This window comes from Nannobrachium achirus, assembly GCF_963921795.1.
Source record: "Nannobrachium achirus genome assembly, chromosome: 15".
NCBI classification, from domain to species: Eukaryota; Metazoa; Chordata; class Actinopteri; order Myctophiformes; family Myctophidae; genus Nannobrachium; species Nannobrachium achirus.
In genome coordinates, this window is record NC_137822.1 from 22,525,767 (window position 1) to 22,543,747 (window position 17,981).

The 17,981-nt window shown below is 41.1% G+C and overlaps 1 protein-coding gene across 1 annotated transcript; it reads right to left on the reverse strand.

Moving 5' to 3' along the window:
* Nucleotides 1-15,628: 15,628 nt before the first annotated feature.
* Nucleotides 15,629-16,840, reverse strand: LOC308299700 (G2/mitotic-specific cyclin-B2-like; the record flags this gene model as incomplete). Its single annotated transcript, XM_080743490.1, has 1 exon — nt 15,629-16,840. The coding sequence occupies one exon, from the start codon at nt 16,838-16,840 to the stop codon at nt 15,629-15,631; it is 1,212 nt and encodes a 403-aa protein (XP_080599616.1).
* Nucleotides 16,841-17,981: the final 1,141 nt, after the last annotated feature.

Consider the following 17,981-nt stretch of genomic DNA (forward strand, 5'->3'; position numbering starts at 1 on the left):
AACAGATCAGATTTGTGTATTTAGAAATCGTAACAATTTAGGCATGCGTAAGGCAAGATTTATACTCTGTTGTACGACAAATTATACAATATTTTGTATATAGACTTCAGCTTACATACAAAACCTTTCAGACAACCGATGGAGATCTGTCATCCTGCCTGTCATGATGATTAGCAGAATTCAGTTTCCATGTTATTTGTTATTTAGCTGATATAGGCAGCCAGTCTGAACATAGCTTTGGCAGTTTCTGTTTTCAGTGTTTGCCAATGGGGCTGTTAAGTATGACATCATTTTGTAGGCAGAGGAGAATTTCTGCCCCCAGTTTCCGTGAATCTTTTTACTATTTTTACTATTTACACATGTTTCTTCTCTTTGTTGTTGAAAGGAAAGTGTTAGAATTATACTTTAGTCGTTATTTTTTAGTCGTTGCTTTTTGAAATAGCGAGGGACAGAAAATGCTCTGGGGGCAGATTCTCCTCTGCCTACAAAATGATGTCACGGCTTAAAAGCCCCATACAAACAACCATATGCTTATGTATTCCTTTTAAAGAAACACAAGAAGAAGAAGAAAGTAAAAGTGTTCAATTTCTCTGCAATTCACCTGATTCATGATCCTCAAGGTACTGTATATACTGCATGTTCACTTATCCACACCCGGAAATTACTCCCGGTCATTGTTAGCAAAATACATACAGTAAACACTGACATGTAGCTCACCTCAGAATAATGCTTTTGTGTCTAGATTTCTCAGAAAAACTCCTAAAGCAGTTGGAAGACTCTAAAATAATGATTTTGTTTTTAGATTTCTCAGAGAAACTCCTAAAGCAGTTGGAAGACTCCTAAAGGAATTCATGAGGTAAGTTATGCAACTATCGACCAGTTACGCTACCTATAACAATGATATAATGAATGTCTAAGTGATCAGTTTCTGTTTTGTCTTGTGTGAAAAGGACAGGTGATAAATGAGTTGTTTATGCCTATTGCTGGTAATTATGTTGCCTTAAAATAATTACAGATAAATCATCTAAAGTTTAACTGACGACCAATGGCTAGTTTTAAAGGAATTCATTAAATGGCAAAAGGGATCCAATCTTGTGTTAACAGTTGAACGTCAATATTATGTTTCGAAATGCAAATTAAATTTTTTGAAGAAAAGATAGCATTAATCAACATGAAACATTGGATAATTGGTTACAGGTTTGGGTGTAATATTAAAACCTCTGGATATTGTTAATTATTTCCTTGAGTGTTACAGTATATTGATAAGGTTGAGAAAACCAGCAAAGTAATGGAATGTTATTTTCCAGGCCAAAATGTTGGCTAGTGTCATGACGCTTGTGTGACACGCCAAAAAATCTTGTCTCACCCTTTTTCTGTGCTTCAACGATGCAGTGAAGTATCAAACATTATTTTGTTTCAGCATTTCCACTCCCTGCTCTCAAGACTATTCCTGCTCCGTTAATGGAATGAAAACTCATTCTCGCTGTTAACAACTTTCAACCTGGCCGTTCCTATTTTGGTTGTCATTACAGGCAAACATTTTCCCAAAATAACAAAAATACTTTAGTATAGCTAAATCTTTCTCTCTCTCTCCCCCCCCCCCCCCCCCCCCCCCCCCATAGGGCATAAGCAGTCAGTGCTGTGGTCTACCTGTAACGCACGTATAGGGCATCTGGCATAAACATATGAATAGCGTCTGCCCTCGTGAACCTTTTCAAAGTAGCGTATTTGATAGGCATTATGCACTGGCGTCTGCCCTGGCCACACGAATAGCCGCAGATCATAGATTATAGTAAGCCCTCAAAAAAAGTCTAGAACACAAGACTGTAAGCAGTTAACAGTTCCCTGTGCTATTTAACCCTGTTCCCTTCTTTTATGCAGTGTGGCTTGATCAACAACTACAACTCTGCAACAATGTAGCTGACTAGTGAATACGCTTGGCCATTTTGAAGCTTTGTTGTCGCTAGTATGAATGCAGCGGCAGGTGTAAACATTTGTAAAATGTATTTCCTTGCCAGATGTGACCAAGATCCTCCTGTGTGCCGCCCAGTCGACCCACCAGCTAGTGCCTCCCGAGGTACAGTAATATCAATTTATATACATGATGGGACACTGTATATACACTCATACAGTACATGCATATGAAAGTCCAACTAACCAAAGTGCACTTGACATAAGCATTATAATCTAATCCTGTGAATTAATTTCTACTTCTGCAGACCATCTGACCTGTGATTGCCAACAACTTTGTGACAGACAGGAACTCTGGCGAGGTGTTGCCTGTCTGGTAGGTCTGTTTTAATTGTCACCAGTCATCAATGGACCATGGACTAGGGCTGTGCTCAACACATTCTTAGTCGACATTAATGTCAACTAAACAATTAGTTAATTTGATTGGAAGATTGTTCTCTGCATACAATCAGAGAACTGAACTAAAGTTGATTTCACAATGTGAAATTAACTTATTTACTGCCATTAAAAACGTTGTGTTTATCGGGGTTGCCTGCCACGATTTCCTTACCTTCTGCGAGCATGCTGTGGTCAGCTCTCGAAAACAACACACCTCATGATAATCCATGCAAGTATTTCTGCACTCGGCAGCTAGCAGCGTAAACAAGGAAGCTGTGCATTGGAGTGACATCTCCTTTGCATTATTGTCCCGCCACCCCCAAAAAACATATCTGTCTCCGGTTTCCGGTCCCAACCAGAAGCACTGTCTCTGGAGTACTTAGAAACGGCCGATCGGCAATCTGACATTTGATAGTATTATATCGATTAAAGCATATTAAATTCTAGGGTTTCTCGGGCCTGGCGGCCGGAAACAACGGCTTTTTCTCTGGATTCTCGGGTTGGGTCAGTAAATGAGAAACAATTAACACAGGCCTACAGATAAAGCACATGGACATACAGGACTGACATACTGTATGTGGCTTTGGATATGGGTGTAAAATATAGATTCTTCCAGATGTAGACACTCTTCATTTTCACGTTGATTTCTTCTTCCTTTCAGTGGTGGTGGCCTCCATCGTCACGGCAGCAGCCCTCAAGCTGCCAGTCAACATTATCGGTGAGACTGATGGCACAAACCCCCTGCTGTGTGCTTTTCTTTGTTGTGCCTCATCAATGACAAACAGACAGTGAATATTTGGATAACCATATGGACATTTTACATACTACTAAAACTACTACATAGTTAGTCAGGCAAGGACTGAAGCAGCGCTCTTCTTAAATAACAAGCATTATTGCTATGTGATCTTCAACTCATTTCATTTAAGTTATCAAGTTATTTAGATCAACTGTTTTTGTTTTTGTCTCTCCTGTGCAGGTTGATAATACAGATGCAGAAGGGAGGTTGATCCTGACTGATGCTGTGTTATGCTCACACCTTCAACCCCAGTGCCATCGTCAACGCCTCTACGCTAGGTGAGACACATGGAAATATTAGCCTCTGTGCATAACTGTATTTCATGGGTTTCCAGAATGTGGCAACAGTGGCATACAGTACCTGTTTCCTGTTACGGTTAATTTCCCAATAGCTGATGAACCACAACAGGAAACCATCTTCTAGAAACCCGGGACTACATTTATGCACAGTTAGGGCTCTATAGATTCAAAACAAGGTGATTACAATCTTTGTTTTCTGGGACAGCTACTAAGCTGTGTTGTTGATATCATATTTAAAACATATTTTATCCAAAAATCACACAAATCAATACACAGTGTCTCTAGTATAGTCAGATAGATCTGTCAGATATTTCATATTCCATCCTGATGAAACTTTGCATGCTCATTCCCACTAGGTCATTGAACAATGCCACCTTTTTCATATTGGTCTGTTGAGAGCGCCACCAGCAGGTCGACTTTTGCACACCACATTTTTGGAACAAAATCATGCATGCAGCATCTGATTGCCGCTGAAGAAGACATGGCACCCTTTTTTTTGGTAGTACTGTAGCTCAACACCACTGACCCTGAGCACTGTCAGATAGCAGCAGGGGGCCCTCTAGTGTTTGAGTAAAATAAGGCAGTACAAATCACTAACCCATATCACCCTGATAAACAGTTGTGATGGAAGGGGGGGGGGGGGAATATACATAAAAACAATATTTTAATGTGTAAACTATATGAATCTGTATCTCGTCAGGTCTGGTGGTGCGTGGACAGCAGCTGCCTTCCTGAGAGAGTTTGTCACAGCGCTGGGGTCATGTCCAACAAAGATGAGATCCCCTACCTGAGGAAAGGCAGGTCAGGCAGGCCAACTTGTACACTGGTGGAGTTTGCTGCTGGACTGAGTAGCCAGGCCTGAGAGACTGGATGTCACACACAGCCAGCACAACATGAGCTGAAGAGCATGTTACCTCTGATGTGTTATGAGGAGAGTAAATACTACGGCAATTATTCTCAAAGTGGGGTCGAGGGACCCCCGGAGGTCCTTGAAGAGATTCCAGAGGGTCTACAGCTAAATGTGGAACACTTTAACCATTTTAGGACATCATCTGAAAGTGTCTCATCTACAAACAAGCTGACAACACATCACAATAAGACCCATTATTACCTTGTAAATCTGCTACGTTTGGAACTTTTAACAAAATCTTGACAAGCGTTGACTAACTGGGGAACAACACAAATCAATGTTTATTTATGATGGTCTTTGGCAATACAGTTGTGTGCGTGCGTGTGCGAATGAGCGCTTCAATGACTGTCAATAGATACTACCTGTTTGTCGTAAGTATGTTGTGGAAGACCTCTGGATTTGATATCAGTTCATAGCCAGCTGAATTAATGTGAAATGGATGTTACAAATAAAGCCTATATTACAGATGTTTAAGGTTTGTATTAATTTCCCTACTCAAACTGATATATGAATATTTATATATGAGTGTTCATGAATAAAATGAAATGGAGTATAGAGGCACAATATGCACATAGATCTAAAGATTAATATCTTAAAACAATGATGGGTACATTTGAAAATGAAAGCACATTCTATTTGGCATTCAAAATACTTTGTTTTGGGGATCTGAAGATGAGAGCTTGAGACAAGTGCTCATTGAACTGGGCAAACTATCATTATCTGTTACATCAGAAAGAAATTCAAGAAATGTCTACCTTGTGTATGTTTCACCTTTCAAGTTTTTTTGCTGGTTCCCTTTGTTAAAAGCAAGTGAGGTTTGTCATTCTTACCTGAATGTGTAATTTTGTATAAGCTAAGTTCATGTTCACTGTTGATGACATGTCCTTCATTACAATGTTTCTGCTTAAACCTGGTGGAAATGTGGGCTGGTTCACTAGAACAGTGGTTCTCAACCTTTTCAGGCATATTTTAACAGGGGATCCCCCCCACCCTGACGAGCACGAGTTGAGGCATTCCATTCAGTATAACACCGATCTATTGTGAAAATAGCAGATCTACATGCTCACAACGCCTCGCGTGTGAGCATGTAGATCTGCTATTTTCACAATTTTTGCCTCTAATATTTGCTAATTTGGCCAATGTTTAATTTGTAATTTTATTGGCATTAAAAGGTCCTTAAATTGTGCAGATACCCTCTATGCTTCACATTAAGTTAATCATCTGGGGACCCCCCAAAATAATTTGGGGACCCCCTGTGGGTCCCACACCCAGGTTGAGAACCCCTGCACTAGAAAGCACCAAGGTTTCAAGAATCCAGAATAGAGAACCAAAGTTATCTTGGTGGAAAAAGCATATCATTTACTACAATAACTATTGTAACAGTACAGAAATCAGTTTTACTGTACATGTTGATGTTAGTTAAAAGCTTAATATTTGTATCTCATTGCTGTTCTTCAAATGTCATTTAATGATAATGACAATGAAAGTGCTTTACCACAATCATAATCATGAGTAGCCTAGATCAGGGGTCTTCAACCTTTTTTGCCATGGACCCCCTACCTGAGAGAGAGAGGAAGCAGGGACCCCCAATACATCCTGTATACAATTATACAGATATGTTTTCATAGATAGCTTCATAGACTTGTTTGACAGCACTATCATCAGTGCATGTTGGATATTGCATTCCTGTTTATATGATTTCAGACATTTAAACTTTCACTCTGTACTTAGTCTGGTCTTTTTCACCCTCTACAACAAACTTCTTTGCTGAAAATAGCTACTGTACGGCGTTGTGATCTTGTAGATCTGCTATTTTCGGCTAATAGGGATGTTAGGGTGGAACTGGTTAATTTAAAAACAAAGTTTTTATCACACAAAGATTTGGTGACCGCCTGTAGTAACTCTGAGGACCCCCTGTTGAAGACCCCTTGCCTAGATCATGTTTTGACCCTTGCTTTGCACTGCCAAAGTTTGAACTGACAAGGACTACTAAACGATTCATAAAGGTATTTATTTTAAACCAACAAAAAAGAAAAGTTAGCATAATATTAGCATATTAGTCATATTAACTCTTAATAACCTTGGAAAGTTTGCAACCTTATGTATGTGATTACAAAATGTAGACTGCAGGTCAGGACATGGAATCTTTGCCCATGTTCTGCAAAAAGCTTCAATCTCCACTGGGACCTGAATGACAATTCTTAGTTGTGATGATTAAAAAAGACCCTCTCAGGCTATTTGCTAAATTTGTGTTTCAGCCCCAATGTGTCAAAAATACTGTATGAGAACCAAAATTAAACTGAACACCTGAGGCTGCTATGAGAAGTTTTACATTACTCTGTGAAACAATGAGAACTGTGAAGCAATTGAACAATTTGTCGATAGATGAATTACCTTTTATAAAAACCAGACACAGGACACAACTTACAGGATATCTACAGGAAACATTTATTTACACAATAACCCACAACCAACCACACACCACAACAACAATAATAATACAATAAAATAAAATAGTAATAGGATATCTAGGATACATTTATTTACACAATAACCCACAACCAACGACACACCACAACAACAACAACAATAATACAATCCAATAGTAATAAAATGTGATTATAAAATACAAAAAGGTTTAATTATTAACAACTCTGTACTATTGTGATATTTAGGTGTGTGTGTGTGTGTGTGTGTGGTTATTAGCTATAGCCTATAGGCTACAGTATGGTCAGACATACAACAAAAACAACAACAATAATAATGATAAAATGGTAATAGAATATGCAAATTGATAGACTATACAAAAATGTTAAAACTATTGTGTGTGTGTGTGTGTGTGTGTGTGTGTGTGTGTGTGTGTGTGTGTGTGTGTGTGTGTGTGTGACCAAGCAGGTCCAAGTCCAACGGCTCCAAACCAACACCACCACTTACATTCAACTGCGAATGACCGCCGATGATGATGATGATGATGATGATGATGATGATGTTGTGTGCAGTTCTTTGGCCAAATACAGTAAACTGAAAGTGTCTTTGGAGTTAAGAGACTGCAGGTACTCGCAGACTGCGGCGGTGGGGATCTTCGACGGCTGGAAGCCGGAATGAGGTCCTCTGGGAGTGGGTTTCTCCAGGGAGCCGTACCCTTCATCATCATCCTCCCACTCGTCCTCTTCGAAGAGGTGGTTGTCTGTGTAGACGGCGGAGCACTGCACCTCCTGGAACTCGACGAAGTCGACTGGAACTTTGCAGGCTGGCCTAAACATTCCATCCTGGAACTCCATCTGAGTGAATGGAAGCAGGTGGGATGATGGAACGGCGGTGGTCTTGTGGCTGCGACGGGCTCTGCTCCCACATTGACCCATGATGGTTGACGGTTCAACGGCTAGTCTCTGGAACAAGGTAGCCTAGTTCAAGTTGTTTCAGGAAGAACAACTTGGAGTGAGTGTGACGAAAGGAAGGCTGGGTCTGGTATGCGATGGCAGTTGAAGGTCGGGATGCTGATGAAAGAAAACAACTGATCCGTGGTACAGGTCAGGTGTGGAGCGACGCACTGAAGGTTCAGAGGACACTGAAGGGTTTTAAACCCGCGCTCTATTTATTAACGACCAGCGGCACCGCGGTTGACCAATCAACGAGGCCCGACGGGTTTGGGTCGGCCAATCAGAGAAGCCGCCGAGCCGCGGTACCCTAATTTGGTGCAACTGTGCGTTCAACAGACTTGAAATCGCGTGAGATTCTCGTAACCTTTTTAAATTCGCACCGAGGTTTATTTTCAGTGGGCGGTCAGTTAATGCAATGCCAGGTGGTGCCACAAGGTGGTGCTGGTGCATCCTTTTGTTTAGTTTTTTTCCTCCTTTTTTTGTGACGTCACTTCTCCTGGCTGGCATGTGTTATTGTTATTCTTTACTCCCCTTTGCTTTACCAGCATAGTGCTGCATTATAAAAGCTGCAGTGTAAGTGCAACTGTATTTATCAAAACTAGTCCTGCAGTCTGCAGACATCAAGGGGACAGCGATAGCTTACGTTTATTAAACGGCGTTTACTCAGGTAGGCCTATGTATGTATGTAGGCTATGTATGTATGTATGTATGTATGTATCTATGTATGTTGTCGATGTTGTATTCACTATTACTATAACGTTACATTGACAAAGCCTAAGCACTAAGACAGCTTCTGGACACCTTCTGGGTTACTGCTACTGTCCCTTGTTGTTTCCTTTATAGTTTTCTCCATGTTGGCTGTGTTTGTGGAAGTGCAGGCATAGAATAAGGGGTTGTATGGGTCACTGGGTCTGGAGAGGGACTCCCAAAGCACACTATCAATTTATCAATCTAAAACCAGATATCCAGCCTGTCATGACACACTCCCACAAACATTCTCTGTCTCTTCTTGAATGTTTGTGACAGACTGACAGTGACAGATTTGTTTGACTTGAGCCAGGTGAAACTGCTTAGATCAGCCATCCCACATAGTAGGACTAGGCCTACACCTGTATACATGAGAAGATCCAAGTGTCCCACTTTACCTGTATTCACCATGTATATGTATTAATAACTGAAATTCACAAATATAAATACATTCTTATCCTAAATAAGTTCTTTCAGTCATGTCAATTCATGAAAACTAAAACGAATCACTTTTACATATCAATAGTATATTTCCTTAAGTTAAAAACAAACAAACAAGTTGTAAATAAACTAAACTTTAATATGCAGTCTCACCCTCCTAAATTCTCTCTGGTTTGACAGATTCAGCACCATGGACAGTGACAGGGTCAAGCCTCTATCATAGTGAAGAGCTATCACCTCACCGCAGTGTAGTTTTCTAGCTATCACCTAGGTTTTGTTGTACATTTTTAGGTGATAGCTAGAAAACTACACCGCGGTGAGGCGATAGCTCTTCACCTTGGACTATGATAGAGGCTTCAGAGAAGCAGAATCATTCACCGTGGGGATTTCACAGAAACGTAAAGCTCATTTCAGATGAAATGTATTAAGTTAGCCTTTATCCTGCCATCTTCTGAATGACATAGATGTGTCTGGATTGCAGCCGCAGCTAAAATATCACTATCTGAAACTATAGTAGGACACGTATTACCAGTTGTATCTGCATTCAAAGCATTACACTTTAGTGTAATGCTTTGAAGAAAAGCATTGTGTTCAGGAAATCAATATTAAAAGTGTGAGTGAGGATGTTTCATGATCATAGCATAAAGGTGATGACTCAGAATAACCATTTTCTTGTTTAGTAATCGTATGGCCTTTATTTGATAGGTACAGTGGAGAGAACAGAAAGCATCGAGTGGGGGAGCGACATGCAGCAAATGGTCCAGCCGTCCGGGAATAGAACCAAGGACTCGCTGCCAGGCATTTGAGGTATGTGTCCTAAACACTAAACACACAGAATAACAGAAAATTCCCCTCAAAGAATTACAGAGCCACCGGACCCCTCACTGTAGGGTCAAGCATTCCTGTTTCTCTGTAGACCAGTGCTTAGTTGGTTTTTGAACCACTGAATGTGAAATGTGCATTTTACTTTGTAATGAGGTTTTATGCACAGCAACCCTACTATAATATTACCGGTAATAGCATCCCTCTCTATGTACAGTAGTTGTTGATATACTGTTCTGATTAAGTACTGCAGTGCATTGACGTTCTCAGTCACTTGAGGAAGTTACTATTTTTTCGAGCGGTGCTACCCGCTCCTACATCTGTTTTTTTCTGTATGTATGTATGTATGTATGTACTGTATGTCCGTCCCACACAGGGCTCATTGGCCAAGCATCGCGGGACTCTTAATGAAATTAACTCATAAAAGACACCCATCACTACACACTGGGTGTGATTTTCTTCTTTACTTCACACTAATGCATGAGCATCACGGTCATCAAATATATGCTTTCGATCACAGACAACACTGTGTCACTTTATTATATTAAAAGGTTTATGCTATATTATTTTTCAAAAATATAACATAATATTCTGTTCCCCCAAAAATGCTGTACTGTGCTACTATGTTTAGTATGTTATAACAACATCATAGCACTAATACATTTACTGTAGCCAGAAATAAGCCATATGAAAGAAAAACATACTATGATGTTACCAAAAGGGGGCACTGTCATCATAATAATATATGTTCTCAAAACATATAAAAAAGTATTTCGCTATCTGCTATTAACAGAAGACAGTGAAGACAGATGTATTCATTGTTATGTTGTGTGTTGTCCAGTTGTCTTGGTTGTGTTAATGGTTTCTGTGCTGTTTGGTCACTCTTGCTCTCCCTTTTGTCTCACAGGCGTGTCCTCTGAACACGTGTTCTGTGGTGTTTCAGTCAGGACTCAGGTGTGGGAGTCTTCAGGTGTGGGAGTCTTCAGTGAGAAGCTCAGCTATCTGACAGTAAGACACACACACACACACGCACACGCACGCACGCACGCGCGTGCGCACACACACACACACACACACACACACACACACACACACACACACACACACACACACACACAATTCTTTTTTTTTTTTTTTTTTTCAATTCAAAGGGCTTTATTGGCATGAGAAAACATACGTTTACATTGCCAAAGCAGAGGTGTACACAATACAATACAATCAGAACACACACACACACACACACACACACTCAGAGGGGAGGCAGGCACATAGGTTCGTGAACCAATCGGGAGCCGGCGTTGGATTCCAGCCCCTCTATTTCTTAGAAGTGGCCGGCTCGACTAGCCAGGCTAGTTAGTTTGTTACTTGTCGGCCATTTATTGAATGCTTTAACGAGTGAAAATTAGCAGATATACAAGCTCACAGCGCGGCACCGAGTGCCGCGCTGCGAGCTTGTAGATCTGCTATTTTTGAAAAAGTCGTGAAAATGTGTGCAAATCTTTGAATATATGTATTTTCAAAGCGAACGTTTGTAACTCAAATTTTGCTTCTGGGTGGTCCCTGGAACTAGATATTTTGAGATGCGGGTCCATGGCCCAATACATATCATTTTGGGGGTCCTTCACATGAAAACGTTTTAGAACCACTGACATAGTAGTCTCTCAAGAACAGACTAACTGAGCTCCAGTTGAAGTGAAAAGGACGATGGCTGGCCAGATTGCTGACATAGAAACATACGTTTTTCAAAAACTCTTAGAAGGATTCAAAAAACATTTATAGAATCGGGTCAAAATTCAAATTTTCACGATTTTTCAAAAATAGCAGATCTACAAGCTCGCAGCGCGGCACTCGGTGCCGCGCTGTGAGCTTGTATATCTGCTATTTTAATAAAATAATGATACACAATAATGAGTACCCGTTCTATAGAATGCTGTGGAGTAAAGCAAAAGTTTGTGTTTTAATTTTGTATTCTCTAGTTTATTGTGATTTTTGTGCTTCTCTCAGTCAAGGAAGTGGTGGAGTTTGGCAAGAGTATTCCAGGGTTCCAGAGTCTCAGTCAGCATGACCAGGCCATGATGCTCAAATAGGGCACCTTACAGGTAGCTACACCCACACATGATGCCTTATAGAGTGGGAAATCTCCAGGTTAGGAATAATGAGACATTAAACCACATCTGATTCACATCTGGTCCCTAGGTTCTCATGGTGAGTTGCTGCTTGTTGTTCAATGCCAAGGAGAGGAGTGTGTTTGTTCACAAACCAATATTTTCTCCAGGCCCAGGGGTTATTTTTTGGCAAGAATGTAAAATAATCCATGCTTCAAAAGGCATTAAAAATCAAGGACGCACACATGTAGCTTACATATCTAAAGAAAGTCTTTGCAAGACTTTGCAAGATTATGACTCGAGTCATAATCAGTAATCAGTTTATCAAGTCATAATCAATTGGTTAAGCACTTATGCCTTACGGACGATCTGCAAGCTCACAATGCATCGCGACACGTGAGCTTGTAGATTTGCTATTTTAGAGAGTTTAACATTTTCAGAGAAGTTTGAAAACTTTCACCTACTGTATAATGACTCAAAATAGGGTGGTCAACCCAGCCAGACTGCTGGTATGGTCCTTCTAAATTATATTACAACGTTTCAACTATTTGATTTCACAGTCTTTTGACTAATATAAATATATGTATTTTTACAGGAGCAATATATTTTCTGCTATCAAGTGATCTTATATGTGCTAAGATGTCTTCAAGCAGAGGAGAAGATCTCAGGATAGTGGGGACAATGGATTATATCATGAACTTTCTGAACAGAAAAACTCAAATGGAGGACAGCTGACATGGGCAGATATTGCCAAATCACAATTCCAAGATTATTATTTTTTAATTTCCTTAAACCTTAATTTCTTGAGAGTAAATCCTAGAAGTCTATATATTTTTATGTTTTATGCTTTTCAAGTTCTCCCATCTTTGGCTGCTACGTCTCTTAATGCTTTTATGAGAACTGTTGATTGTATGTTGTCTTTATATCTACAACAGGACAAATATTTTTCTCTCCAGATTCTTGGATTATGCTAAAATAATTATGAAAATGATGAATGAATTCATATTTTATGTGGAACAAAATTATACTTATTTTGAGTTTTAAGTATAATTGATGCTGGGACTTGCCTTGACAAAATACTATGACAGTATTTGCTTTGTAAATCTATTATACAGTAATTGTTGACTGCCTTGGGTAATTAATTAAAAGTGTACATATTCATCTCCTTTAAAATTAAACTGTGGATACGTTTTAAATGTCATTAACGAAACATGTCTCTTTTGTAAATATGAGTCAAACATTTCCATGTCTTGTAACTTCAATAGATCATTGTTGTTGAGCAGGAACTGCATTCCACCTTTTCATGTTTTTCATAAATGAATGTCCTACTTCGTCTTACTACAGTGTTACACAAAAGTAGCAGAAATGGCCAATATACAAGTTTGCGATGTGTGTGTGCGTGTGTGTGTATACAAGGTTTCCCCTCGACAGCAACGAGATGCAACTTTGTGACCAACGGAACCAACTAATTAAGATGCAGAAACTGATCATGTACAGTATGTCTTAGAGGAGTGGTTCTCAAACTTTTCAGGCCGCAACCCCCAAAATAATCATATTTGAAATTGAAGTCGTAAGAGTTGGGGCATTACATTTTGTATAATACAGGTCTATTGCTAAAATATTATTTTCAACATTTCTGCCTTTAATATTTTGACAATGTTCAATTTGTCATTTTAGAGGTATTACAAAGTCCTTAAATTGACACTTTAGAAATGTGAAGATAGCCTCTATATACACTTATACTTTATGTTGGGTTGTTTACTGTTGAGTGAGAAAACAATATTGCACATTAAGGTATTCATCTAGGGACCCCCCAAAATAATGTGGCCCACAGGTTGAGAACCACTGTCTTAAGAGTAATTTGTGAGTTTCACTGCGTGTGTGTGTGTGTGTGTGTGTGTGTGTGTGTGTGTGTGTGTGTGTGTGTGTGTGTGTGTGTGTGTGTGTGTGTGTGTGTGTGTGTGATGTGACCAGCAGGGCCCAGCAGAGGACACAGACTATGATGGCTGTGTCAGGTGAAGTGGACCCTCGCGTGAAGGTTGACTGCCTCCACTTTAATCTGTAGCATTTGGGCAGACTGATTCAACCTACTGTCTGCAGTACTGCGACAGGACTGGGAAGTGAGCAAGAAAGGACGATGCTGCCATCTGGCGCCAGCGGAAAATATCTTCATCTTTTGACAGACCTAACAGATGTTTGTTCAGCATCATTCCTCATTCATAGAGGCCTTAAGAGTTTGCAGTGGAGCTTTTGGAAAACTATTCCAGCGTTGCTTGTTGAAATGGGTGCATTAAAGAACTATGTGGAACTCCTCTATAGCAGTGGTTCTCAACCTGTGGGATGGGACCCCCAGGGGTAGTCTCCAAATTATTTTGGGTGGTCCCCAGATGATTGGCTTAATGTGAAACATTGTTTTCTCACTGAAGGGTAAACAAACCAACATAACGTTTTTATAGTGTATATGCACATTTCTAAAGTGACAATATAATGACATTTTAATATCTCTAAAATGATAAATTAAACATTGGCCAAATTGTACAGTCTCGCAACACAAGGCATTGTGAGCATGTAGATCTGCTATTTTCACAATAGAACCGTGTTATACAAAATGTAATTCCTCAACTCATAATGCTCATCAGGGTGGGGTCCCCAATAATGTACTTTGGGGGTTGCGGCCTGAAAAGGTTGAGAACCACTGCGTTTGCTACATTTATCTGCATTTCTTTTTCCTTAACCCATGTACATATTATGTCATAACATTACTGCTGCTGTCTTACTGGCTCCTCCCACTGTTCTTAACTACTTACCTTATACCATGCATCATGTATATGTATTTCTATTTTACACATTTCTCCATGTTTTGATATCTGGTCTGTTTTTATTTATGCTATGAGAATGACACGTATTCCACAGTGATTTCCATGCTTCATTGTGGGTTTTATGTTATTAATATGGACCACCACACAGTGTAATTCAAAAGGAGAATTCTTCCTGAACTCCATGACGTGTGCGTTTGTGTACCTTGCCTTATTTAACACTGTTTATAACAATAGTTTGACATATACTAAGAGATAAGATTTCTCTTAATCACCTTTAAAATCACCTGAAGCACTAGTCTAGTGCAATGGTCAAACTAACTGTTCTATTTAATGAATATATTGAACTGTTAATTACTATTAATGCTGCTACAATGTCTAACAAAATAAGTTCACTCTGCAAACTGTACACAAGACTAAACAAGAAACCTTAAACCTTGATACAAATTACATACACATTTTATGTTTTTAGATAATGTGTATTTAATAAAGGATATTTATTTATAATTAAGTTATATATGGTCGTATTGGGTGACACTTGGTCTGAGGAAGACTTGGCCAAGTTATCAAAGCACACTATGTCAAGGTTAAAAATAAGCAAATAGCCTAGAGCATGTCAAAAATAATTAAATTCAGTCATAAGTCGATTGTAAAACGTTAATGATATAAAAAGTTTGTGAACCACAGCTCTCAGAGAAGGGACAACGAAAGAGCATAGCCTGCAGGTGGCACTGGGAGAAAACCCTTGGTCAACATAACTAAAAACCTGAATATACAATAACAAACGCTGTTAATCACACAAAAAAGTTTTATTAAGTATCTACATGAATATTTACAACATTTAATTAAGATATGTACATAATTAGAGCATAATGGAGTGCACAGGGACAACAATACAACAGTATACAGTAATACAGTGAAAATGAAAAAGTGTTTTAAATTGTCTGTAACATAATTCATCCCTTACAGCCAGTGGTGTGCTCTAGACCTTCTTGCAGGGCAGATGGGGAGGTTCCCCAGCAGAGGAGCAGCCAGGTTGAACACCACAGGAGACTGAAGCTCAGGGATGAGAGAGATCCTGTGTGATGGATTCAAAGAGTACTTTCTCTTGACCACCTGTAGCTCTGTTTTCCCCTGGTCGGCGGCCACTACGTTCTTGGCGATGTGTTGCACGATCGGCTTCAGGTGATCCTTGTCATAGGTGGTGTAGTACTGCTGTGCAGCAGTCCATGGCCGGTCATCCAGCAGCAGCTGGGCGAGGAACAGGGAAGCGGCGGCGATCTCAGACGGCCGGTAGTGAACCAATTGGTAGTCGAGTAGTGTCAGCTCCATCAGGTAGTTGGCCAGAGTGTGCGTCTCCGCGGTACAGCCTGCGGCCTTGGACGCTCTCCGGAGGAAGTGCACGGGCAGCGGGCGTCCCAGGTCAAAGTTGAGCGACCTCAGCATGATCCGCTCCATCTGTTTAATGTGAGCGGCTGTGTAGGTGTTGTCTGTGATGTTGGCAAAGTCCCGGACCCGTGGTGCGCCCCATGACAACTCCTCGTACTTTGAGGCCAGCAGCAGGGCAGTGACACCAACAAGCTGGAGCATATTTCGTGAAACCGGCATAACTGACAGGAACCGGTCGAAGATGGCAACCGCCAGATACAGCGTCTCCTGGTGCAGCTCGAATTTGGAACGAAGCATTATCATCCATCCGATTAGGAGAGCTCGCATGCTGGGCGCGATGTCGCCGCCCTTCAGGTACCCGGGTCGCACAGCCTGCTGCACCTCGAGCTCCATTAGATGCTCATATACGTCTTTGACATATTCAGAACATCGCTCTGGCATGTCCGAGTCCCCTGCATCGATGTCCTCGATTGTGATGGGAATGTCTGCTGCTTGTTCTGGAACAGTGGTGGAGGGAACAAGTTGAGGAGCAGTGTCTCCGGTGTCGCGCCGTAGCGTGTCCACGTCGCAGGTGGCAAACCGCTTTCTTCCCCTGGGTGTACCGCTGCCTGGCTTCCACTGTGGCAGTTTGCGCGTCACCAGTCCTCCTGGCGCCGGGGTCCTGACGCAGTGTGCCGCCAGCCTCATCCTCGATCTCCCTCTGAAGTTGTCCGACTCCCAGACCCCCGGGAGGACTCTGATGCGGCCCACACAAGACCCAACTGTCAGTTGTCTGTTGTTCTCCATCTTTAATTAAACTCCACCGACGACCACCACTAGGGGGAGAAAATGACCGAAGAGTCGTTATTGATCCTTGAATTGGGATGCTGTCAGTGGTTATCCAGTGAAGTAGCTCAAGTATATCTCAGGTAATTTGTCTCATAAACGCTCCAACACTGAATGAGACGCGCTGTTCAAACGCCGTTGATTTATACCCGACGGCATCGTCGCTCATTGGCTGTTTCAAGCAACGCGCGTCCCAATGAGCGCGTCGCCCGTGCATCCGTTCACAAACGCTCGTCCAATGAGCGCGCCGTCCGTTTTGTTGCGTCAGCATCGGGAATATTTGACACGCCCACTGCGCCGAAGCTAACAGATGCTAATGCTAAGCGAACCGTTACGTTCGCAAACTGCTAACAGATGCTAACAGCTAACCGCTCTCTACTCTCTACGCGTGATTGGAAATCTGGCAGATCTGGTGTTGTTCTTTGCACACAGGTGTGTGTTGTAGAATACTGGTTCCGACGGTAAGGGTCCATTTGGTTCCATTTGAGTACTCCATGTGAAATAAATAATTTTAAATTGTAGATTGGTGTGCCAGAGAAAATGAGGGGATCTGTGGTCTAGTGCAGTGGTTTTCAAACGGTGGGTCGGGACCCCCAAATTATTTTGGGGGGTCCCTAATCTGGGTTCCCAGAAGGGGGTCCCTTCCCTACCCTAGCCCTGAAACATGACGGTTGTTGATAATCTGACAGATTATCAACGACCGTCATGTTTCAGGGCTAGGGGGGGGTCCCCAGGGGGCTGAAAAATGTTGAGAAGCACTGGTCTAGTTTTGTATATCAAAGGGTTAGAATCCGTATTTCCCAGGTTGCACACTGCTGTTGCACTGACTGAAGTGCTGTTGAATCATCACACAGTCTTGAAGCCAGACTTCTGGATGGTGAGACAACATAGGACCCCACAAGTTACAATAAAAGAACATATAAAGCTATTAGATCCCCTGTACTTAGTAAGGCAAACCTGAGTTAGCACTGTACTTGTGTGCTGCACCCACACACTCAAGCAGAATATAGCCGATCTACAAGCTCACAGTCACGTGTCGCAATACTTGTGGAAAATAAGATTTATTTTCTGCAAATGTTCCCCCTAATCAGAGTTGTATTAC